At 41.7% G+C, this 26,470-nt stretch overlaps 1 protein-coding gene across 2 annotated transcripts; it reads left to right on the top strand.

Annotated features, from left to right (window-relative positions):
* Positions 1–536: 536 nt before the first annotated feature.
* On the top strand, positions 537–24,879 carry NFE2L2 (NFE2 like bZIP transcription factor 2). 2 transcript variants are annotated; one of them, XM_062615816.1, is made up of 5 exons: positions 537–697; positions 20,074–20,334; positions 20,502–20,597; positions 21,079–21,258; positions 23,152–24,879. In XM_062615816.1, the coding sequence occupies exons 1-5, from the start codon at positions 668–670 to the stop codon at positions 24,355–24,357; spliced, it is 1,773 nt and encodes a 590-aa protein (XP_062471800.1). In that variant the 5' UTR covers positions 537–667; the 3' UTR covers positions 24,358–24,879. The 2 variants fall into 2 exon arrangements, with proteins under 2 accessions (XP_062471800.1, XP_062471801.1); XM_062615817.1 differs by lacking the exon at positions 537–697 and adding an exon at positions 824–1,062.
* The last annotated feature ends 1,591 nt before the right edge of the window (positions 24,880–26,470 follow it).

The following is a 26,470-nucleotide window of genomic DNA, read 5'->3' on the forward strand; positions in this document are numbered from 1 at the left end:
AAATTAAATATATAGTCAATGCCCTTTTATCTGCCCTGGCCAGAAGTGTCCTTGCCTTTTTCTTCCACCCCAGGCTCCAAGTAAGCTGTTTCTGCACTATGGCAGCACCTGATATTCACGTTTGCTTTCATTTTTCTTTCTGACATTGTGTATTACTCATTTCGTGCTAACTGGGTCTTCTGCTTGCTGGGTCTTTTTTAACACTGGATAGTCAAAACCTGCTACTTGATAAAAACATAATTTGCAAGGAGCTGGCAGCAGCTGTACTCAAAGGCTTTCTAACTTGTGACAGCCCACTTCTGTTTCTCCAGAGCCCTTTCAGCTGGCGTCAGCTGGGTTCTCTTTCAGACCGCAGAATAAAGCGGTACTACAACAGCACACGGGAATAAGAAGTCCTGCTGCTGGCTGCCCTTTGCCGACGCATCATCCCCCGGCGGGGCCGCGGAAGCACGGGGGCGGGCGATGTTCCCGGCACTGCCGGGCGCCGCTGCCGGTAAACGAGCCGCGTCCGCGGGCTCCCGCCCGCCGCTGAGTGGCTGGGCGCCGGCGGGGCGGAGCGCGGGGCGGTGCGGGCCGCCTCCGTCCCGAGGCAGCGCCCGAGAGATAGGACAAGGCCGTGCCGGGCCAGCAGCCGCCGATCCCGGTCTCTCGTGCCTCGACCCGCGCCATGGAGATCGAGCTGCCGCCCGCAGCCCAGGTGAGAAGGCGGCGAACGGCCGGGGGGCGGAGGGAGCGAGGCGGGGACCGGAGTGGGGGGGTCCGACACCCCCCTCTCGGTGTGCCCGCAGGGCCCCCCCTCCCGCCGCCGGGGGGGCCGGGTCTGGTCCGTGCACTTCCAGCCCGCGCCGGCCGCGCAGGGGTCAGTCAGGGCCGTTAGTCGCCGTCCGCGGCGGGCAGCCTCGGCTGGGGCAGGAACCCGGAGGAACCGGGGAGGCCGAGAGGGCGGAGCCGGCACCTGAGGGAGCGGCTGGGGAGGCACTCGCCGGCGGAGGGTCTGCCCGGCCAGGCGCAGCCCCACGCCGCTGCCCCCGGCGTGCCCGGGCGCCTCCCGCTCCCCACTCGGTGAGTTACCGCCGCAGCGGCCCTTCTGTTGCAGCGCAGCCGGAGCCGGCCCGCGGGGGCTGTTCACAATCATGCGCTCCCCCCGGGGCGGCTCTGGCCTTGGCTCGGCCTCCCACACACAGCGCCGGGAGTCTAAACCTGGCTGACCCCTGCTTGGGCCTGTGCCTGTGCTGCTGGTGGGATCTCCGACCGGGGCGCTCACCTCCGCCCGCTGGGGACCCCCGGAAGGGTTTCAGCCAGGGGCTTCGCTGGGGTTTTGGTATATGAGGGGATGAAGCCTTGGTCTCCCCTAAGGCTCATCTGTTGGAGGCCGAGGGGTTTTTGGGTGTGTTCATGTCTTGTACTCTAGTACAGTGTAGCCTGGGGAAATCCAGTACTTCTGTATGGCAAGCTAGTTGCACAAGAGTGGGGTGAATAACTGAATTTAGAACCCTGTTTTAAATTTATATGATCGTTACATGTGTTCCTTGGGCTTTTAAATGGAGAACGTATCCTTACCAAGTAAGATTTAAAGCATTACTTCTTTAATCTCTAACCAAGTAATCTAGAGCTGCTTTAATTCTTCTACAAATTTAAGACTCAAGAGTTTTGAGGCTCTTTCAGTGTATGTCGGTACAATATATGCTATGTAATAGAGTTTCTTTTAATGTTACTTGTCCATCCATTAGGATATATAAGTGGTTGCTTCCTACAAGTAACATCTCTCTAGCAGTGTTGTATATACGTTGCTGTTGTGTTTTCTATCTCAGACTACTTAAAGCTGTGCCAGGTCCATCTGTTTTTCTCACCCAGGCAGCATGGCCGTGGCCTCCAGCTTGCGTCCTTAGTATCTTGGAAAACACTGCACCAGAAATCATGTTCTTGGCCTGTGCTGCGTAAATGCCCCATGAAGGCCTTTTTTGCCTGTAGCATCCAGCTATGGCAGTCTTGCTGTTACTTCTGCAGGAATCGTGACAGACTGGTTCCTGCGCACCTGCTTTTGTACCTTCTTGCCCAGTCTACTGTGCCTTCTCTACCAGCTACCTAGCTTTTGTTACTTGTTTGCCTACTTTGTCAACCCCTTTCTACCAAAGCCACCTGTTGCAGTGTCCCTATCTGAGCTCAGCAGCTGCTGGTTTCTTCTCTTGCAGACCTAGCCTGAAAGGCACTGCGTTTGTTAGATAGTAAATGATTACCATCTTGGACATAGGGTTTTAAATGTATTTATTAAATGGAAAATTAAAATATCCATTCCCATGAAATGTTCGCTCAAACTGGGCAACTGGGAGCACAGTCTTCATTTAGCCCCTCAGGTTTTGCAGTCCCCAGCAGATGGGAATGATGTGCACTTGTGCAAGTACAGTACAAGCTCTTGGTTTTTATGTGCCTGTTAGAAATTAATGGCAGCAGTAAAGGTGAATGTAAAAGACTAGGATTGGTCTGGCTCCTTAACCAGAATGTTAAAATCAGAGTTTTCTGCTATATACTTCTGTGGGAGATATGTAGAGCCCTGCAGTGTTCTTGGAAAAAGTATTCCTTTGTTGTGCCTCTTTGCCCAGAAATAAGGATGCATGTCTGTATGCAGGGGTGAAATGGGATTTTGCTATTGCACGCTAATGACACAGACATCAAAGCGTCTAACAAAAAAGAATGCAATGTGTCAAGATGTTTCAAATCACACTTGCGAAAGCATGATAGTCTCTTAGTAGCTCTTCTCCTTAGTAATTTTGAAGTTACTGAAATGTCACTTGTAACCTTGTAAAACAGCTCAACAAGCTAACCAGTTATTAAATTTTGAGCCTTACAAGAAGAAGAGAGCAAAAAGCATTCACTTTCCAACACAAAGAGTGAAGGTGTGGGTTGCACTTAGGCTGAAGGAAAACCAACTAACAACTGGCAAAACCAAGTAAGCAAATAATTTGAGTGCCTGTGTAAATGTATCTGTTAAAGGCTTTCTACCAAGAGAAGGGCCCTGAAGAGTCTCCAGCTCAGTTAGTGTGAATCCTTTCAGTCTAAAGGACTTTAATGAGGAATCACACATACTTTTTTTTGACACATTGTATTCAGTTGTAAAGTTAATGGGTTTATTTTTTATTCCCTAATGGCCTGTCATTTATAAGCAGAATGAGAGAATGGTTGTGGTTGGAAAGGATACCAGGTAGATTCCGCAGGCAAACAAGTGCACCCTGCTCAGGCCTGGCAACAAGTCTTTGGCTTTTGGGTTGGTTGGTTTTTGTTTTGTTTCTTGATAATGAGGTTTAATATCCCTGTTGAACAGGAATATCTGATCAAGGTATCTGTAGAAATATTTATCTATCTATGTAGATAAATTTCAATATAAGAAAACATCCCCGTTTCCGAATATAATGTTGTCTACTAAAATTATGGACAAGTTTGAAAGAAGTAGATGGCAGAATATGACAAGCTTTATCTTAAGTAAAAATGCATTCGTTTTGACCCTCTTAGTTCTTCTGTGCTTACCTTGATACCAAGCTGCATTGATAAGAGGGTTTTTTTCCCTCGAAACTCACAAAAGTTATCTTTCAGTTAAGCCAGCGATAGAGGTAATGCAACATAGTAAGCTTGGCTGAAAGGAGTATAGACTAATAGGAGCTGACTGGCAGTCCCTTCAGGGGCATAGCTAATTGGATATTATTAGTAAATATCCATCAGATGAACACTGTTCTGTAGTTTGTCTTTAAAGTGTGCAAAGAATTTACAATTATACTGGAAATTGACAGGCATGCAAGAAGTTAATGGGCCCTGAAAAACTGATTTGAAGTTTGTGGTTAGCGCTCACAAAGTTGGAGAAGAGTTTGGTTTTGAAAGCTTGTTGGGAAATCTTTGAAAGACACCAAACTGGAACAAAAAAGAGCATTCAGTGTAAGCAAAGGGCAGCTGGATGATCTCCTGTGCTTTAAAGAACTTGAGACATTTTTATGGCGCTGTGTGGGTGGTTAGGAAGGTTTGTGTACACTTCCCGCTAATGGTCATGGGCAAATATAAATTTTGGCACTCTGTCCCTTTTTTCTTTTTCTTAGTTGAAAAAATAGGGGTGGTTTCATGCTTACCCTGAGGAAGAATGCGGCAGGTTATGTACAATTGCGAACAACAAGGATATTGTTGAAAACGTGTCAGATTGTCTCTGTTGTGGCCCTACATACTCTTTTGGTTTCTTTTCCTCAGGCTCTATACCTTAAATTTGCAAAGCAGAAAAATACCTGTTCAATAGATACTGCTAATTTTGTGATCCTGACTGAAATGAATGTAGCAGCAGCATATTGAACATATTTCATTAAAAAAATCTCAGATACTGTTGTGGAATATGCTGGGCATTGTGAGATGTCACTGAGGACCACTAGCAGTGGAAGGACTGAAGTGAAGTATTTGTTTGCTTAGGTTCTTGGTAAAATCAATTTTCCCTATATAGTTGTTAAAGTTTGTTGTATTTGGTCCTTCAAGAGAACCAACAACCCCCAAAGTAGCAAAAGCTTTCCTTGAATATTTTTGGAATGCATTAGGCTTTTAAAGGAGAGTTAAAGAGTCAATTGGAGGCCCAGAAGAGGGTGAGCTTAGGGGAGAAGAAGAAAACATAGAAAGTCCTGATGATGACAGTAGATGATGCCAAGCGTGCGTATGCCTGTGACCCTGGATGTCTGCTTCATTGGAAAGAAGGAATTTTTTTTTTTTATCTAGGGCACTACTTATTTCCTTATTTTTTCCCTCTTTTTTAGTTTGAAATGATGAAGATGAGCTTTAAGATGACTAAACCATTCAGTAAAATTAGGCCACTTTGTGAAAGTGTGATGTATTTGCAGTGATTGTGTTGGCTGAGGCTAGTGCAGTACAAGTCCAGGCAGTAACCTGTCAGTGTGAATTAAATGTTAATCTCCTGCTGCTGTGCTTGAATTGCAGCCAGCAAAGAGTCCTCCAAAGTCTCCAGGTTAATCACTTAGTTAAAGTTTGTCTTGGCCTCCATCTCATTCCAACCCTAAGTAAGCTATTATTTTAATATAGCACATTCCTAGTTAACTTGAAAGCCTGTTCAGTTTTCTGATACAGTCTATTATATCAAAGTTGGACTTTGTGCCACAGCATACAGCTTTAGGTGAAGGGTAAAAAAATACTGTGTGTAGTTCTTTTCAGTTATAATCTAGTTTAGCTTGTTTTGGAAACACTTCATCTGCTACTTGGACAAGTGTTTCTACGTAGACCAATGGAAAGTCAGGTAGGAGGAGTTGCGAGTCACAGCTTTGCGTGTTAACCAAAGGCAACTGATGTACAGTGAACTGAAATCCTGCTCAGGATTGCTCAACAGTAATACTTTTATGGCATATTTGTTTTATTAAGGTAAACAATTAAACCAGCCAGTAAGAAATGAAGCCAGCAATGCTATCTGTGGTATAAAACTGCTTTAAACCATGGCAGGCTTATCTGAAACAGATACCGGCAAATACATTTCAACTTAAGATAGGCATTATATGCTATATCTTTCCTACCCAGTAACTGCTCTCTGTAGAGGAAAAGCAAAGCTAGTAACAGTCACATATTAGTTGGCAGTAGCATGAGGTTTGCTGATCATACAGTGCTTAAGTTTTTTCTGCAGTACCAGAACAATATTGGTACTCTGTGCAGCACAGTATGGAAGCACAGGGACAGCTCTGTCTCAAGACTTTTTTGTTTTTCTTTATTTTTCTTTGCCACCTTTTAGAATAAGGAAATAAATACTTTCACCAGGAGAGTATCTTGTTTTAATATTAGCTTAGTTTTACCTAGATGTACATAGTCCAACTGTGCCTGTTTCAAATAGAAGCAAAGTCTCTTCAGAACCATACATTTAAATTAAATATTAATTTGGATAACCAATCAGTCTGTAGCAACATCAAGTAATGATAAAAGTGTTTAATTGTTTGACTGCTTTGGAGAAGAGGATTCGTCTTCACCTTGTGAAGCATCTTCTATTTTCTGTCTTGAGCCGTTTTGACTTCTTGGTGAAGTATTTGCTTAGCTTTCTTTAACTGACACATTGATTTTTTTTAATGTTATGTGTTGATACACAGACTTTGTGTTTAGCCCTGAATTTCTACTTTAATACTGACTTTAAAAGAATTAAGTGTTTCTATATGTGATCATGGAGATAACTGAAAAGCTAATAGGAATTAGGAAGAGTGAATAACACGAAGCTAGCATTGTTTTACCAGCAGAATGTAACTGTTGCTCAGTGGTATATTACTAATCCCCAGCACAAGTACTAATTGGCAAGGCTGTAATAGAATGGGAATAGCTTAAAAATAACACCTAGGTGGGTGCATTTTATAGACTACGGATCTGGTTGGAGTTTTTCATTGTGTCCATTTAAATTTCTGATTTTGGTCTGATTAGCTGCATTTTTTTTTTTTTGTGATGGAAGAAGGAATCTAAAATAGTGTTTATTTTTAGCTAGTTTTTTTTTGGAGGTGCTTTAAATTACATCTTCACAGCTAAACTAAACCGTTTCAAGGAGTATGTTCTTGATGCTACTGCAGTACTGAGGGAGTTGAGACCACCCAACCTTATACTTGTCTTGTAGAGTCTTAAGACTTAGTCCAACTTCTGCAATATTATTATGAGCACATATATATATGTGCAATTAAAGTAACTTTACTTTCTCTTCCCTATTTTAAGTTTGATGTTGCAGCAACAAGTTATGTAAGACCAGTTTGAAACCACCTCTTTCAAACCTTTTAAGGAAGTGTCTTCTGTATGACTATGAAATATAAAGATATCCACTTTTCCCTCCTTGCCCCCCACCTCTGTCTTGCAATTCCAGTTTTATTGCTGCTTGCTGCAGTGGTTTTACATCGTGCCTCTTGTAAGTGAAAAAAATCCACTCCTGGAGATTGTTTGCAAAACAAAGACTGCATACTTGAGAAATTGACTCAGAAAGAGATAGCCTGCCTTTAAGATGAGGTTTGTTTTATGATTAAGGGCGTGCCTGTTTGCTGTGTTTGGAATTAATGCTCACTAAATGTTGAAACAGTGAGTTTTCTACAGTTGAGTTGCTGTGACTTTGGTTTGCTTCCTGCTCAGATCATCACTGCCATTCAGCCCTAAGGAGCTGATCCTGGGGGGTTGGTTTGTTTGAACCCTTGTGATAAAATTAGTACCTCCCTGCTTACTGCTATAATTAGAGTGGAGCAGTTCTTGTGCTACTTGGACTGCTGGAAGATCCCCCATTCAGAATTCCCAGGCAGTACGTGGTTAGTGCAGGTCTGCCTCTCTGAATGCAGCAGATTGTCAGTCTTGGTCATTGTTGCAGCTGGCATCTGTGTGGTGTGCTACCTAAACCTGGGCTCTGTCATTTCTCCTTCCTGTCTTCAGGAGCTGTTTGCTTGAGTTATATGCTGTTGGGTAAGAAGGCTGAATTTTGTCCTTAACCCCAGGGTATTTCCAGTTTGCGTGCAGTTATGTGATCAGATGTTCCGCAATCCCCTAGGTAAATAAAACAATGGGCAGAAGAGGGTGGCAGGCGTGGTTGGGCAGCTCAAAAGGCTGGTGCAGCTCAGCTCACATGGGTACCAGTTTTTCAGAAGCTTCATGGCTGGAAGGAGAACATGGAGACTTTAGCAGCAGAGGTCGTCCAGGATGTGTCAATGGGAGGATTCTGTCCCAGCTTGTTACACTAACGCTTGGCTTCACCACCATCACAGTTGTCGTGACTGATACATTTGCACCGGAGCAGATAATACAGTCATTAAGTGTCCTTGGAACAAACGTACTATAGACCTTGGTGCAATCTTCTGTGAATTGTTTGACCTGAGATACGCAGGCATGTTTTCTGTTTTGTAATGTTGAATCATATTTGCACTTGGTTTTTTTCCCAGTTGTAGATGGGTCTTGAGCAGATCTGTGTCAGCCGTGGAAATTTGGAAGATTGCCCTACCGATATTTGTAATTCAAACCTGAGTAAACTTTTGGAACAAGTAGGATTTAAGATACGTAAGGATGAAAATGGAAGTACTTCAGTAACCGAAATGGTAGTATTAAGATCTGTTTTTTCATATTACACTAAGTCATCACTCCTGACAGCTGCTCTTTCAAATTATTTACATTGAATTTTTGGCTGTGGCAGTGCGTATCATGTTTAGGTGCCTCATAGCTGTGTGTGCCACAACAGAGAGAATTACAGCATCGTGATTTCTGATACGGTGCTTTCTCATTTGGTTGTAATATCTGAACTAGAGTATTTTCAGGTCAATTCTTCAACTAGTATAAACTCAGTGGAATTTTGTAGTTCTGTGAAGTGTTTTCCAGCCTGATTTGTGATCCTTTATAATCTGCCACTGCAGGATCTACCAGTCCCAGGAATCCCTGCTCAGCTGATGACCAATGTGAACTTCTCCAGACATCTCTAATCTCTTGAAGTTTCTTTTGCTAGCAAAATGAATGGAAGCCTCTTAAAAATGAAACTGTTAATAGAGTGCTTTAAATTGTCCTGATAAACTCTGTTACTGAGTTCAGAGCTACAGAATTATTTAAATTCAAAATTAAGCTTGGGATGAGAGTTTTTGGTAAATAGTATGTGTATGTGGCAGAGATGATGAACAAGGTCTTAGAAAATGAAAGCAGTAATGACAGCAGTTCGTAGCTGACTCTGTAAGTAATGAGTTACCCTAACAAGGTGTGTCTTTTATTGTCTAAGTTAACTGTGGTATAGAGGAATTTTAGCATCTTACAGTTTTTACTAATAATTTGCTATAATGTGATTTCCCCCCTCCCCCAGGTTCTTACTGATGCATAAGAAAGTGTTCTGGTCAAAGGCAGAAAACTGCATAAGATCCAAATGGAGCATTTTCTTTGCATTCTGTATTTTCTTACTTTGTAAGTGATGATCTTTTATTGACCTTTTCTGCTCAACAAATTTATTCTAATTGCATCTGGAAAGCAATCAAATCTTCTGTAATGTCTTCCAAAAAAATCAGTTGTAAATGCTGCTTTTGGAAACAGTCTGGTAAATACAGTGTACTGTATTATATATTATCCATATTAACATGCCTGGTGTATGTTTGCTGTTTATGGCTGGAAGAGGTATATTGACAGGTTTATTATTTGTGGCAAACAGTTTTGTTTTGGCCATCATAGGTACTGGTAGAATGTGTGAGAGGACACACATCAGCAGTCGGCCTTTACCTTCATTCCTTAGGTACGGCTACCCATTTAATCAGAAGGCTGAAAGGGGCATCCCTGCAATGCTGTGAGCCTCATGTGTACTCCAGAGGGACAAACATGGTGGAAGCCCCAGGAAGGCAGTGGGCAGTAGAGGCTCTTGATTTGGATGGAAGGATGGACACAATTACTGGTGGTTGAGGATGGGGGTTTTGTCGCTTTTTTGCGGATATCAAGAATTACTGCTTTTATATCATTTGGTAAGAGGTGTAAAGCCATTCACCTACTCTGGTCCATGCCTTGGAAGATGAATTAGCTCCCCTTGCTTTCAGAATAGGTAAATTGAATACTAAAGATAAATTGAATACTACACAGGACTTTTAAAAGCGAGGGTTAGAATGCAGCACACAAACGAAGCTTTAGGTTTTGTACAAAGTGTTGTTCAGTTCCTCCATGTATTTACGTTTAAGTAAAAGCTGTCATCAGGTATAAAACCAGTAGGTTGGCCTGTAGGTGCCTGGCATGTTGGCTCTTTTTGAGCCTTCTGGTTTAGTTGCTTGACTTTGCAGGATTTTTAAGTGGAAGAACTTCCTGAAACCTTTATGGGAGTTGATGACTTTTAGAGGATTGTTGGTATTTTTGCTGAGAAATATGTGAAAAATGAGTGAAATCTATCCTTGCCTTATTCTATGTATAAACAACTCATAATACATCCTGGTGTGGCTGGTGGAAGAAGAAAAGCTGTACTAACTCCTTTTGTGCAAATTAAATAACAATTTCTGTTTCATGTAAATTTAGATAATTTTTGTTTACTAGTGTGCAGTTGAATGGTATTATTTACTGAAGCCTTTCTGCAGTATGTCACTAATGAAGGCTGTGCATGGTAGCAAATAAACCATTTAACCATGAATTATTTGTTTGGAAAAATAGTGTCACCACAGGGAAAATTTGCCACACTGGGCCTCTGTTCCTCAAATCTGTTACTATCCTGTATTGTCCAGTGGTGAGCTGTTGAATAGCAGTGTATTTTTGGCCTTTTTCTTTCCCCTTGTAGAAACTAAATAACCTTTCCATGTCTGTTTAAAGTTGAACGCTAAAAAGAGAATAAATAAAATGTGGCCCTACTTATTTAGTCAAAAGTGTGCACTCGCTCTAAATTCCCAGCACTATCTGTATGCGAAAAGTGCACAGAAGTTACTAAACTCTGATCCATAAAGGTACTTAACACTGAGCCCCGCAGGCTGCAGTGGTTGGTAGGCACCTGTGTAATCTACTAGAGGTGGGCTGATGCATGCTGAACATGTCACAGCTGACCACCTCTGGAGTAAGCTATTCCCTGCAATTTACCTGTATTCTTAAGCTTTCAGTATTACAGTAGTGCTTCTAGGCTGATGAGGTGTATGGGTAGCAAGTTCTCAGAGGCTGAAAGCATCCTTGCTCTTTGTTAGCTCAGCTTGGAAGTGCAGCCTTATGGAATAGATGTCTATTTCTGAAGGCGGGCTGATGGATGTGTGCTGTCATGAACCTCGCTGCTTTCTAACTGTCATGTATTGCAGTTGCTTGCCATTGTAGTTTGGCCCATGAACAAAGTAAGTTGCTTATGAGATCAGTGAAGTGAAACTTGGTGAGACATGCTTCTTTATGATGCTAGAACATGCTGCTGCCATATCCAGGCTATAGTGCAGCTGTAATGACCTGTCTGGTGTCTGTCCCCGTAACTGCCCAGTCACCATCAAAATAGCAGCTAGAAATGGGGGTTTTACAGTAACATCCCAGTGCAGTGAAAATGTGTAGTACAACAAAGGGTCTACATAATCCTGGAGAATATTTTGAACCACAGATGTACTGTTTGCATGATTGGTTTGAAAGACCCTTTTCCAGAAAGTATGTAATCAAAAATATCTGATGAAATCTGGTTCAAGGCCAGGTTGGACAGAGCCCTGGGGGACATGGTCTAGTGTGAGGCATCCCTGCCCATGGCAGGGAGGTTGGAACTAGATGATCTCGAGGTCCTTTCCATTTCCAACCTGTGATTCTATAAATCAAAATATTGGCCAAGAGGTTATAACCCAAGGTTAATACAGCCTAATAAATGGGCTATTGACAGTTAGGTTAGGTTCTTTTCTCTGTTTCTGTGTTCATTCTTTCTTGCTTCATGATTTGTTTCATTGGACATAAGAGCATGCTGCAATTTGACTGGATGATGTTTCCCAGATGACTGAGCCATTATTACAAACAAATCCTCTTGCAGATAAACTAATGAGTAGCCTGTGGCAGTGTCCGCACACAGCACTTGCCTGGCTGGGTACAGCAGGATAGCTTGAAGATAATGATTTAACAGGTAATTGTTTTCCAAGTACTGTAGATTCAATATATGAAATTAACTGGGACACAAAGGCTTTTGTATTCCTATAGTTTAAAGGTCAGCAGGATTTTCAGATGCTGTGTGTTTTCTTATATTATTTGCTTACCTGTAGGGTAAGGATTTTTTTGTTGTTGTTTAAATGACAAATTGCGATTAATAATCATTTTCTTATGATGAAGTTCTAACTTGGGAGGGGAAAAAAAAAAACCCCAAGCACCAACAAAGCAACTAGGACCAGCTTTTCCTGAAACGAGGTAGACTTCTGTCCAAGATGGCTGCTATTTGAATGCCTTTGAAAATGGAGTTATGTGGTGATTAGACAACAGCTAGAGAGTCAGCCACAACAGAATCCCTGGGTTTACTTGCTGAGGTAACACAGCAGAGTTTTGTTGATGTATCAAACATGTAAAAACCAAACAGACTGACTAACCTACTCTTTCAGAAAACAATCTCCTATTTTTGCCAACCTCCCAATGTCATTATGCAACTTATGTAATAGATGGTAACTTGAATACATGCTAACTTTGTGTGCGTATTGAGTTAATCATTTTGTAATGCTGCTGACTCAAGATAAAGTAGTAGCAAGTCAAGGGCTCTGTAAAGCTGAAAGAGGGATTTGGAGTTTGAGCAGAAGGGGCCACAACACTTCCATACCAGCCAAATACACTGTGGAGAAGTGAAGTTTACTTTAATACAATATAATTAAGACCAAAAAGGGAAGAACTGAACTCAAACAGCCAAAACTCTGAACTGAAACAGCCAAACTCTGAAAACACATAGGATTTGCTGCTTTAGCTACTGATGGTCCAGAAAGTGCTCTGGGATGTCAAGAGATTGAGGACTAAGTTTGAAGCAGGATGACACCTATGACCATTTCTGGCTTTTGCTTAGCAGCCAGGGTGGCAGTTGTAAGTATGGGCAGAGTTAAATGTATTCTAGAGAAATTCATCATCATCAGCGTTAGACCTCACTCTGCCTTTCCTTTAGGCTAAGGCAGAAATAGGGGAATTGGGAGCAGTTACAATGCATGACCAATCTGGCCATCAGTACTGGAGAATAACTTTTGATAAATCAGATATTGTACAAAGAAAATTATCCATGTCAGATTTAAGATCTTGCTTTCCGTAAGCCATGCAAATGAGATGGTGGGGTTGGGCTTTTTTCTTCCTATTTTATTTTAAGGTGTTGAGGCAGGATCAGTCCTGGGACCATTCAGACCCTGGAAACCACTTACTCTATACTGAGCTTTGTTATTTTGAAGCTACATTCTAAAATATGGATTGATCAAACAATTAAGTAAAACACAGCTGCTTCTAGGGTGTCTGAGAGAGGGCATGAAACAGTCTTCTGCAAAAAGATCTGCAGCACTGAGCAAGAATCCCTTGATCTGTTGTGACAGAAATGGTCACCCTAAGGCAGACCAAATGTGGAGAGAAAAGGAGATATATATATATATACACACACCTATATTTAATATACATACATATATGTATTTAATATAATGTGGCCTTGCTCTACTGTTAGCGTTAGGGTTTTGTGGCTTTTGGAGTTGAACTGAAGTTAGTACATTAATGACCATAAAGAGCTTAAAACAGCTATTTTTTTTTTCAGTTACATCCTCACTCATTTTATGTTCTTCAGGCTTAAAGAATCCTGTCTTTTCATGATTGTTGGAGAATATATGAGGTACGTGTTTCCCCTGGCAGTTTGGAAAGCTTACTTTCCATAGGGTGTACATGGGAAAATCATCATGTTGGAAGCTGTACAAACCTTACAGTGGTAGCATTTGTTAATACCATTCCTGGAAGATGATACTTCAGGTGAAATACATAAATCTGCCACTTCTCAGAGGAGTTATTTCTGGAGTGAGGGGTGGGAAAGTGAGTGACTAGTGTCCAGAATTGCCCTTGTAGGGGAAGGAAGACTGTCCTTCAAATAGAGCCTCTCCCCATCTGTATCAGAATCATGCCCAGACAAGGCCTGTAGTGAAACTTTAATAACACTGGACAATCCAGCCAAGGAGGATTTCAGCTAATTTAATTTATAAGAGTAGGTCCTGACAGTTTGGCATTTATTAGGAGAGCCAGCTGGAATACAGGGAGGTACAGTCTGAAGTATAAGATGTATGTTAGGAGAAAACAGAGGCTAAACATTTTTAGCTAATGAAATACCAGGATGACTTCTGTTCCTCGTCTGGCAAAGCATTCTAGAGGTTTCTTCAGTAAGAAAATTAAATTTGCCCTCAAACACATTTTGGGGACTGAACTCATGTGTCTCCATTGGGGCAGAAGAACATCCTGAGACACACGGTCAGCATTTTTCAACAGGCTTGTTTATATAGACATGGAATGGAAATTCTCTAGCAACATCAGTTCTTTCAGGTTATGGCTTTCCAACCTGATTAGAGTCCTTTTTCGGGTAAGGAAAGCCCCCTGCCAGGGCTTGAAAAGTTTGCTGGCCAAGATACCAGGCATCCAAAGACTCTTGAGGGCTGGGAAGAGTAAATGGCCATGAAGAAGCGGAAGCAGGCTGGTTTAGAGCCAAGGCCAAGTCAAGTTCAGTGTCAGTCCAGTCACACCAGCAGTAAGTGGCACAGATACAAAAGAGAGAAGTACCCCCTCACACCCACCCAACCCCCTGTTTCCTCCTACATTGCCTGGAAGGTGCTGGTGAAGAATGTGGGACAGCATGCAGCTCCACAGGGAAGGCAGGGATTTGACCTTGTGCATTTACAGTCACAGGTTGCTGTCACATGGCTTTGTTGGACAGCTGTCTGTTCTGTCACTTTTCCAGATCCTAAAGCCAGACATCTAAAATTGCTACTGTAAACCTCTGCCCTCCACTGTGAATAGCTTTGCCATTCTTTTTTCCCCGTTCTTCCCGTAAGAGCTGCTGCTTGTTCAAAGTTTTCATGTCCTCACTGTCCCTTCCGCATTCTTGAGTTAACTTTTGTTCTTCAGTTTCCAGTTCTAAGGGGTTTGAAGTATGGGTCAGCTTTCAAAATGTAATTGCTTTTAAATGTTAAAACTATCTGTGATTCCTCTGAAACATGAGGCCTGTGTGTCCTGGAGCTTTTCTGCCGTTATGAGCTGTAATTAAACAAGTAATTTACCTTGAAAAGGATTAAAAGACAAACCACTAGATTTCAGGGATCATCTGAAAACATGAAGTGACTTACAAACCATTCTTAAAGCCTACTTGAACAAAATCAGCTCCTCCTGAGGATAATGTGGGGAAGATACTCAGCTGTTGTGTCCACAGCCTGTGCTTTTCTTAAGTGGCAAGATGCTTCCAGCTCCTTCTCTTGCACTTACTTTCTTACTTGATCCCCTCCCTTTCATTCTTGCCTTGGATTATCTCAGGTCCTTGTTCCTCACTTCCCATGTGTTTTGGTTGTGGTGTTTTGGGTATTTTTTTTTTTTTTTGGTTTGTTTGGATGAAGCAAAAATGTGAAGTTTTTTTGTTCATTCCTTTCACTTCCTGGAAAGCAAATAGGAATTGGGGGATACTTTGTGATACTTTTGGTGAGTAAGCTATGGGAGTGTTCTGCTTCTTGTGGGGTGCCGGTCTGAGCTCCCTGCTGGATGCAGTAGGCATTGATTCTGTTGCTCTGATTTATTCATGCTGGCATGTGAATCTTCTTGGAGTTAGGTGCTAATGGATCATGGGAAGGAAAACCAAATCCTAGTCTGATAAGAGATTCTGCTAGTGTTATCCCAGTTTATGTTGCGAAAGGCATGAGTTTTATGAAGTAAATGTGCAAAGGCCACGATGTGCTCTGTATTAAGGATAGCTAATAATGGGCTGAAAGCACTGGCTGAGATAGCAGATTGTTTCTCTGCTGACACTTGGGTTGCTGGATGTTTCCAGTTTACCGGTGCTACCTGCAAATGTCTTCCAATCAAAACCAAAACCAGCCAGATAACCCAAACAGGGATGAAATGAAAGATGAGCATTTTGTTTGAAGGCCAAAAGTCCATCTATGAGAATAACTTGAAAACCAGAGTCTCTTCCCTTTGTTTACTATACTGCAAATATGTTTGTTTAGAAGCAATAAGAGTTAATTGTCAAACTTTACAATGTAGTCAGAGATTTTCTCATAAAATGTCTAACAGACTCTGCCCAGATGACAAATGCTGATATGTAAATCTAAACATGAAAATTTCCACTGGGGGCCAGATGGTGCCATAATGTGAATTGTTTAACATTTGTGTTTATCTTATTAAAAGTGCCTTTATATGTCCAAACTAAGCCATCAGTGTGGTTGGAAGAGCATATCACTAAATGAACAAAAAAGTCAACCCGTGAGTACAAGACACCTCCTGCTTACATGCAACATAGGAATGCAGAGTGCGTCCTCTGTGAGGGAAGTTTTTTCTCTGTTTACAAAATCGTGAAAAAAACATTATAAACAAAACCAAATCACTGCTTCTCTGCTTGGGAGGAATATTAAAACCATATTTACTTTCCCAGAAGCTGCAAGTGTTGGGAAATGGTGATACATTAAATACTGTAACATATTTCCCCTCAAAATAGGCGTTGGTGTTGAGTGGGATAGAGCTGAGCTCTAGACAAGGGGGAAGCATAGCGGCTGCATTCCCTTCCAGGCACAGTCCTTCCTCCTGCCCGGGAGGCTCTTCCTGTGCTGCCAGAGCCATCATTTCCTCTGATGCAATCCAAGGCATTGCACAACAGAGGAAAGAACAAACGGGCGCTTGTGGACTCAGTCACATGAGGCTGGCACCCTTACAGTAAAGACATCTGATGTTAAGGGAAGTGGTTAGTGGGGCTCCAAAGGGCAGCAGTGAGCCCTCAGTTGGATGAGTCTTTCACAGGGCTCTCAGTGCACATGCACCAGTTCGGGTACCAATCCATGCTCGCTTGTCCTTCCAAATAAATCCGAGAGGCACATCCTGTTGAGGCATCTACAAATTGGAGGGTAGCTATTGCACAGGCAAGAGGTAAAACAGCTTGTAATAGCCTTAGTTGAACACTGCAAGCATCAAATACACAGTTATTTTTGTGATGCTTTTACAGTGGAAGGGGAAAAATGCTGCAGTGATAAACATAGAGTGCCTGCCTGTGTAGATACCTCTGTGTATGTGTGTGATGGGGTTCAACAAAGCAGACAAATAAAGAGGAAAGCTGTGGGGAGACTGAGGAGCAAAACTGCAAAATACTTGCTTTAGACTGCAACCTTATTTTGTATTTCTTTGCCATCACCTCATGCTGGGGTTGTGATTCACTCCTTAGTGAATCACTGGGCAGTGTTGGCTCCGTTAACTTTGACCTGGGCTTTGGACTAAAGCCCAGAAAAGGACAGGGTTATTAACAGCATTGGCTGAAGTAGTAAGTAAGTGCGTGAGATAAGCGCATGGCAGGTTGATATTTACATCAGTGTGCTCTTTGATTGATATCATATACTAGCATGTTGAACAGAACACTTCCTCCATGCGACCCATTCATGTGAACAGTAATTACTTGAATTGTTACTGCTGTATTTATGCACAACTTTTCTGACTGAAAATAGGAGGGCTCTTTTACAATTGTATCATGATAATTAAAAAACTAAACCAATCACAAACCAACCCCCAAAACCCAAACACCCTTTTGGTTTTAAGTGCCACCAGCACAACTAAATGAAAGAAAGGTGCTCCCAACAAGCATCTCTCCAGGGTGTAGAGCACAGCACTGTTTAGCAGAGCTCAGCCCTTTGCCAGAGATAAGATAGCGGGTGAAATATGGTCCCTTGGAAAGTGGTGACAGGAGCCAATCAGTGATGACATTTCTCAGCAAGAAATAGTCCAAGATCCTGAAAACCCCTGAAAACCAGGCAAGCATGTTGATCCAAATATGAATCCTGTTTGCTGAAGTGATGGCTGCACACACGGAGGTGGTGGTGCATAGCCATGGCTACGGGGGCTTTTGGCCAGCTAGTGTTTTTGGAGGTCTCTCTTCCCACAAATGAGGCAGCACCCAAAGCTACTTACCTTGATGATGGATATAGCCAGTAGTATGGCAGATTTACTAGCAGTGCCTGGGCACTAAGGCTACCTGTTTCTTCTTCTTAAGGAAAAGATACCATGCCATCTGTATCTCTTTTTTTTTTTTGATCACTTGTTTTTTGTGGCTTAAACTGAAACTGAGCACCAGTTCTGCTATTTCTGTGCTGTTGTATGTTGCAACTCGGGGAGGAAAACAGCTCTGCTAATTCACAGCCTTGTGAGTTAAACACACAAAAAAAATATGTCTTTGGAGCCATGTTTTTAATGGTGCCGTGTAAATGAATAATTCAGAAGTGAGCCCTAAAATCCAGATCCTGCAGTTTCATCCAGAACATATTGCAAATGCTCTGAGACTAGGAAACAGTTCCGAATCTGCTGCAGAAGGAGACAGTGAGCAGCTGGTAAACTACTGGCCTGTAATGAAGCTCTACCATATTGCAGGAGCTCCAATTACTGCAGAACTTAATTAGTTCGTTTTACCCTGCCAAGCTGGAAAGAGCAAACATTGTCTTGGACAGCCACTGTAGTTATTGCAGTTTCTTCATTGCTGGCTATTAAAGCTGAGTTCGGTCTCTCCAGCAAGATAAGTTTGTCTTGGATTTGGGAATGCCTACATTGTGTTACACACAGATATTTTATGTAACTGCCTGATCTTAGAGAAAAATAAGGGGTTTTTTAGTAATTGGTAGAAGTAGTTCATGCCATGTATAAATATGGGTGCTAATAGTATAAAAGTTTTAACAAAGAAATGAGAATACTGAATTGATGTGTTCAAATGGGAACTTGCCCTAAAGCTTTTTGCTGTAACTGTTGCATGGAGGTAAGTGATCACTTTGAACTGAGCGTTCAGGTTACTTTGCTTCTCTGCTTGAAAATACACTTCAGAAATAAGGGAACATTTTAATTTGATGACAAAATAAATGCATCTTGGGTATAGAACTGCTAATGGAGGCAGTAAAGTTCTGTGTAAATGAAAGGTAGTGTTAAGTGTGTCATTTGTATTGTGCCAGCCTGATGAATGCCCGACACTGGACGTTATTTGTGTGTGCTGCCGCTAAAGGGCAATTTGAAGACTAATGAAATATGCCATAAAGTCAAAACTGCCGGGCATCAGCCAAAAATTGTTGGCATTTACCCATCTGACAAATGTGGCTGCTAAGTATGAAAATTCTGTGTCAGCTGACAGCCAAACTCGTGGGGCTTGAGTGTTAGGGGTTCTTTACAGAAGAAAATAATGTAAACCTCAGCACTTAAATACGGAGTATTTGAACAGTGAAAACTCAAAACAGTTCACTAACTACTTTCCCCTGCCCTTATACAGTCAATTACTGAACAATCTACTAATAGTGACAGGACTACAGATCTACTGTAGTGACAGGACAAGGGGTAATGGGTTAAAACTTAAACAGGGGAAGTTTAGGTTGGATATAAGGAGGAAATTCTTTCCTGTGAGGGTGGTGAGGCACTGGAAGAGGTTGCCCGGGGAGGTTGTGAGTGCTCCATCCCTGGCAGTGGTCAAGACCAGGTTGGACAAGGCCTTGGATGATATGATTTAGCATAGGGTGTCACTGCCCATGGCAGGGGGGTGGAACTTGATGATCTTAAGGTCCTTTCCAACCCTAACGATTTTATGATTCTAATCACCTTCCCTCCCCCCCAAAAAAACCTTATGAAACAAATCAAAATAAGTTGTAGCTAAATCAAATAACATTAACTGGTCTTTTTTCCCTAAATAGCAGAGTTTAATTTGTCTTCTGAAGCACTGCAGGTGCAAGGGGTAGCCAGTTGCCAAGAAACCTAGGTCTTTGTTAGCTGTCTGATGATGAGCCAGGGGCCAACTGATGAACAGTATCTAAGACCTGTTGACCCCTGGTTTATACTCAGTTGCTCCAAACCAGCTGCACTTAAAACATCAACTTAGACTAAGCTTTAAATTGCAATTTTATCGTAATAGTCTTAATAACTGCGTTTAGTGCTGCAGTGTTATGTCAGTTGGTGACTTTGAAACCAGGTTTTCCTCTGTCCTGCTGATTTTTGATTAGTATTTAATACCAGGATGGAACATACATAATTTAAAACCCATATTGCAGCAGTGCTATGAGCAGTTACTTCAGATAGAGCCTGTTGTGGTTTGAGTCAGCTTTTACAATTTTATAAGATCATCTGAAAACAATTCTTTCCTCATAAAAGTTGCTTTCTTCATGTGGTAGAATTCATTCCTTCATGTTTTCTGTGAGTGAATTTAGGAAAAGAAGAATGTATTTATCTTCTGGCTGGTTCATTCATTGCTTTACACTTCTGGTTTCTGTGAGCCTGTGTATGGGCTACAGCAACCGAACCATCAGTTCACACACTTCAGAAAAGTCGTATAGAGTCATATTTTATTTAGGTCATTCTGTAGGATGAAGAGAATAAGCCTCAGTCTGCCTGTTTGATGCAGAAATTAAAAGCTTTGCTGTTGTTTTAAACTAGTTTTGCTGGGGAAGACCTTTGCTTAAAAAAGCATTTCTATTACAGGACATGAACTTGATTGACATCCTTTGGAGGCAAGATATAGACCTTGGGGCAGGGCGTGAAGTGTTTGACTTTAATCAACGACAGAAGGAGTATGAACTTGAGAAGCAGAAGAAACTTGAAAAGGAAAGACAGGAGCAGCTCCAAAAAGAGCAGGAGAAAGCCCTGCTGGCTCAGCTGGAGCTAGACGAGGAAACAGGTGAATTTATTCCTGCTCAGCACGTTCAGCCAGAGAATACTGAGCCTCCAGTCGTTTTTTTACAGGTAAACTCCTTAATGTGTGTTTGTGAAGCATGTTTAAACCTTCTTCCATTCACAGGAAGACATAATGTTAGTGGTTACCTAAACTGAATTTGCATTCGTTGCTGTAATGGAAGATTCTTCAGTTATTCAAAGATGCAGTTAACATTTGTCATAACTTTCCTATTTAGACCACACAGAGTTCAAAACCAGAAGCAGAGGCCTTCTCCTTTGATGACTGCATGCAGCTCTTGGCAGAAGCATTCCCATTTATAGATGACAATGAGGTAAAAATGCTCAATGCAGCGCTTTCCTGGGTGGTCTTCTAGGAGCTTGGTCTCATGTTTTTCACCAAGATTTGTTTGCAGCATAATCCTGATCTGTGATATGATTTGGGTTTTGTTCTCAAGCTGACTCCAGCTGGAATAGAGCAGTGTAGGGGGCTTGAACTAGGGTCTGGTGGGAGGGGAGTGGAGTGGTTCTTGTGTTCTTTCTACTGACTGAATCCTGCAGGCAGGACTCGGTGTTTAACACCAGCTGATGACAGCCCTGCCAGTTACTGCAAATGACAGTGGTCAGTTTGTTACAGTGAGCTTCGTGCAGCTCATGGGAGTCAGTGTGTTTGGTTGCTCTATTACCATGTGCTGACCCAGACGGTTTGATGTATAATACAAAGTGGGATTTCTTATGTGGAGGTTTCCTTTTTGTTACTGTTTTGTTTGGGGGGGGTTAATTTGTATTTTTTTTCTTTTGTTCTAAACATTCCAGGCTGCTTCAGCTGAATTTCAGTCGCTGGTTCCTGCTCAGATCGATCACAACCAAGTCTTGATCTCTACTGATGAAACTCAGCCACCTGAATCGCCTGTTCTTGATCCAATTACAGATGTGGAGAACATGCAGAACATAGACCAAGTTTGGGAAGAATTATTGTCCCTTACAGAGTTACAGGTAAAGGTTTTGGTATGATAAGCACCTGAAAAAAATAGTGTGATATTTTGCAAGAGTATTGTATTTCGGAAAAGGCAGTACAATAGCACCTTAACGCGATAGTTGTAATCACTGTGTATTGGATCCTACACCTGCAGGATGTCTAAAACTCAATTTAAGCTTTATTTTTTAAGAATATATTGAAAAACACATAGGCGGAAGGAAATCAGTTGTTTATCCAAGGTCTTAATAACACGTGGTCTGGCTTCCCAATCAGAACTTCCCCATGTTTAGCAAATCACTTTCTTTCTCTGCATGCAGCTCATTGCAGCATGATCATGGTTTAAATTTCAGCTGCTTAAAAATGGACACTTCCGAATTATGGCTGCAACAGGAATTGTTTCCATGAGTGTTACTGTAAATATTGTTCTTTTTTTCAGTGTATGATTGTGTAAATCATTTATAGTTGCATTCAAGTTTTATCTGAGGAGGAGGTTTCATTAAGATAAGAACTACTACTGTTTATATGTGTTCAGGAAGAACTAGCCATAATGTACATGAACCAAATATTTCAAAGGAACAAAGGAATCACTCTGCTGTATTCCTCAGCTATGTGTTATGGAGAACATCCAGGGTTTGTTTTTTTTTTCCTCCTGTCTTCATGTTTCTATTTATATATTCCTTAGATTTGACTATAAGATTGAATAAAGTTACCACACAACAACATCATGCTTCAGCATGATGCAGCTCTACTTTATGCTGTTAACACAAGAGATGAATGCTCAGTAGAATGCCTGTAAACTGAAAACACTGAAAAACAATGTTTGCTGGAAGCGAGTGCTTTTTGGGCCTCTACATTTTCCTTTCAATTTCTTGTAGTTTTCAAAGTGTCCCTACTTCCCCAGTCTTACTGCTCTGGTAGGTTTAAAAGCCCCACATAAGTAACAAGGACAATTGGCTGTGGAGGGGCAGCAGCAATGCTGAAAATGCAGTAAGAGACCAAACCAAGCTTACTCTCTTTCAGTAATTCTGAGTAGTGATGGAATAATGTTCTGAAAGCAGTGAGATAGTTCAATTGAGGGCATCAACTTTCACAAATTATGTTTGAAGAGAGAGGGGAAAAAAAAAGAGCTCTCGCTCCAAAACCTTAGCTTAAGCCTTGGACAGTCTCTGGTTAAATAACAAGCGTGGTCCCTTCTTAAGAGAAACAGAATAAGTTTGGTAATGGCCTAATTCTTCAGGGACAGTGGACCCTCTTATGTCAGCTTCAGCGCAGAAACTGCCACCCCTTTGGAAAGATCATGGGTCTTGTAGCCAGTGAAAGCTGTAAGTCTTGGGTGCTCACACTGTTGTCAGCCAGCCTAACTAAAAGTGTGTGTGGTGAGTTAATGTTTGCAAGGCTTCATGTTAGTGCTCTCTTTACTTGAGAGTTATGTTTCTCTGCACCGAGCAGCTGCCTCTTTCAGTACATCCTAAAAGAATCTTGTTCTGTAAGGAAAGGTATTGCATAGCATGGAATTAAAGAGTGCTAAAAGTGATTGTTTGCTAGAAATGCTCATAAAGTCTATTTCAGTAACAGTTTACCAGAGCAGGAGGGCTCTATGCAGGTTCCATGCAGTGTTGACATGGGTCTCTTAAGCATCTTGCCAGGAGTTTGAGAGGCTCTGCTCTCTGAATCTAACTAGCTTTGTCCAGAATGCATTGCTTCATGCTCTTGCTTAGGTATCTAATCTTCTTCCTAGTAAGCCTCCCCTTAGTAAAAGTATGTTGTAGTCACCTAGGTTGTAGCAACGTCGTAAGACTCATGTTAAGTGCATATTGACTGCTAGAGTCTTTAGTGTTTGTGGGTTATAGAAAAAGGCTTTATTGATTGGAGATGTGTTGCTCAACTTCTCTTTTGCATTTCCCATGCAGTGTCTTAACATTGAAAACGATAACCTGGCTGAGGTAAGCACAATCACAAGCCCTGAAACCAAGTCAACAGAGATGCACAACTACAATTACTACAGCTCATTACCCACCATGAGGAAGGATGTTAACTGTGGTCCAGAGTTCCTGGATAGCATTGAGGGGCCCTTTTCTGGCATTTTACCACCAGAAGACACCAGCCAGCTGAGCGTGAGCTCTTTAAATGACATGTCCCCCTCAAACTCTGATTTCTGTGAGGATTTCTACACCACCTTTATCGACACAAAGGCGAACGGTGACACAGCAGTGACAAACACTGCCAGACAATCACTTGCAGAGATTCTAAGTGAACCTATTGATCTTTCTGATTTCTCACTATGTAAAGCTTTTAACAGCAACCTCTCAGGAACTGGACCAGAATGCAATGATTCTGACTCGGGTATTTCACTGAATGCAAGTTCTAGCATAGCATCGCCTGACCACTCTGTGGAATCATCTGCCTACAGAGATAAGACTTTTGGCTATAGTGACTCTGAAATGGAAGACATGGATAGTCGTCCTGGCAGTATGCCGCAGAGCAATGCTAGCATGCACTCACTGCAGTTCAAGGATCAAATGTTCTCTTCCATGGGGCCAAGTGCTGAAACACCAAGTTTGCAGGGTACATACACAAAAAAGAAGGAGCCCCCTCCCAGCCCTGGCCACCCCAAATCTCCCTTCACAAAGGATAAATCTTCAAGCCGCCTCGAAGCTCATCTCACACGAGATGAGCAAAGAGCAAAGGCTCTGCAGATCCCTTTTCCTGTTGAAAAAATCATCAATCTCCCTGTTGAGGACTTCAATAAAATGATGTCTAAGGAGCAGTTCAATGAAGCCCAGCTTGCGCTCATCCGAGATATACGCAGGAGAGGCAAGAACAAAGTGGCTGCTCAGAACTGCCGTAAAAGAAAACTGGAAAATATAGTGGGACTGGAGCAAGATTTGAATAACCTGAAGGATGAGAAAGAGAAATTGCTTAAGGAGAAAGGAGAGCACGACAAGAGCCTTCGTCAAATGAAAAAGCAGCTGACCTCCTTATACCTTGAGGTCTTCAGCATGCTCCGTGATGAAGATGGCAAGTCTTACTCTCCTAATGAATATTCTCTGCAGCAAACCAGAGATGGCAATGTCTTCCTTATTCCTAAGGGCAAGAAGTCAGAGACTAAACTCTGAAGGGCAGCACAGCTGGCTACTGCTCTCAGAGCTCTTATTTTTATATCATCCTCCTGATAGTTTTTACTGTGAGGTGGAATGCAGAATTAGGTAATATTTTTTCAAGTAATTCTATGCAATGATGATTTAAAAGTTAATGAGTAGTTCATGGAAGATGCAGGTTTAAAACTAACAGTGTAATGCAGATGGAGGTATGCAAGATTTGTAATCTCACTTTTATAACAGACATTTCCTTCTTACAGCACCACTTTGACTAGTTTCCATATACATGTAAATATTTAAAGATACCGTATTTATATACTGTTCCTATCTCTTGTATTCATAGATTGATTTGATATATATATATATATATATAAAAGTGATTTTTAGCCTTCTAAATATAATTTCTGGTAAGACAAGCAGCATGGTTTCTGATCCTTTTTTATAAATATGCAATAGGGCTTGTTTCCCATTTTTCTTGCACATTTATACTTGCTGAATATTTAATATGATTTTAATATAGTATAAAAGTTGATACTTAAAGTTTGATTTTTATCAGTTCGTTAAACCTTTTTTTTTAACTCTACTTCATGCACATTTATTTCCCTAACGAAGGGAATTCCCCCCTAGTTTTCCAAGGCTTAAGTCTTCATGTAACAAATGTACTTAATAACCAGAGAGACATATTGCACAGCACTGTCAGCATTACTAATGCCTTGTTCAGCTTAGTTCTAACTGCCCTTTGGAAGGATTGTGTAGCAGAGTTTTGCGTTATGCTAGGTTTATGTCATTTGTGTTTTGCCCTTTGAACGCTACGTGAATTCATGATGAGATCTTTCCTCCAAAGCCATTTAAAACATGTGAATTCGGTCACTGGCAGCATTAAGCGTTTTTTCCAACTTAAGATTCCATACACTCTTGAGTAACTGTTCTGGATATGCACTGTGTGGCTCTGAAGGGGCCTGACTCGGGTCAGAGTTGGTCACTCACATTGTGTCAGAGCACACAGAAGGCGGCGCACCAGTGGCCAGCCAACCATGCTGCCTGCAACCTGTGCTAAGGTAACGGGAAAGTGACGTGAGCTTAAATTATGATCCCTAAGAGAGTAACAAGCGGGAGGATCCCTGACATTGCATTGTTTGCTCTTCTCATTGACTCATACTTGATCATTGGGGATTTTCTGAATACAGGAAATGCATCACTTGTTTGAAGTCCATGTGTAGATCTGAACATTAAAAAACGCATCATCTTCTTACATATTCCCTATGACACAGAAGGTGTATTTCATCTGAGTTTTTTCTCTGTCACTGATGCTTTATATGATTTTCCAAATCTTTTGTCTATAACAATATTATGCATAACTCCATTTAGTATAATAAACAAGTTGTTTTGCAACACCTTCTGGTATTTCTTTCTCATAGGAAGGAAAATGGCAGAGTAGGACCCACACTGTTAAAGGAAAAAGGGTTTAAAGAGGGACATCGGCTCAGGAATCCAGCCTTGTATTATTAGTTCATTATTCACAAAGTTAGGGTAATGCTAAACAAAATGATAAAGCTGGTGGTGAATTCAGGCTTTTTATTCCTCTTTTTAACTGTGCTGGAGCTGCACACACAGCAGAAACCATCTCATCTCATGGCTGGCCATGAAAGCCCAAGAAACACTTTTAATTAACATAATCCCAGTTCCACACTATCTTACATTTTAGGGATGTCCTGAGTGACATACAGAACAGTGGAGTTGTGATGTGACTGTCACAGGCTGCTGTGTGCTGGTTGCTGTTTTCATGCAACTCCTTGGGCCCTCTCACCTGAACAGCATCAACTCCTTTGCAGCCTACAACTCTTGGGTACCAGGTTTGGTTTTCACTCTATACACAGAATTTCAATTGCTGTTTCATTGTCCAGGTGGTCACAGTAGGATTATTGTAACCATTTCATTACTTTTTATTGCTCCCAAATAATTTTCATTTCCAATCTTTGTCACTTGCCATTCATCTTCCTGTTAACTCATTAATTCTGAATAGCAGAGTACAGACATGCCTTTCACTTTACCTGCAACACAACCTTAGCTAACCAGAGCAAAGCAGGGGAGGAAAGCAGAGCAGTAACAACAGCTTCACCAGGAAGGGAAT

Source organism: Pezoporus occidentalis, unplaced genomic scaffold, assembly GCF_034315485.1.
Source record: "Pezoporus occidentalis ecotype Australia unplaced genomic scaffold, CSIRO_AGI_Poc_V1 ctg184, whole genome shotgun sequence".
NCBI lineage: Eukaryota > Metazoa > Chordata > Aves > Psittaciformes > Psittacidae > Pezoporus > Pezoporus occidentalis.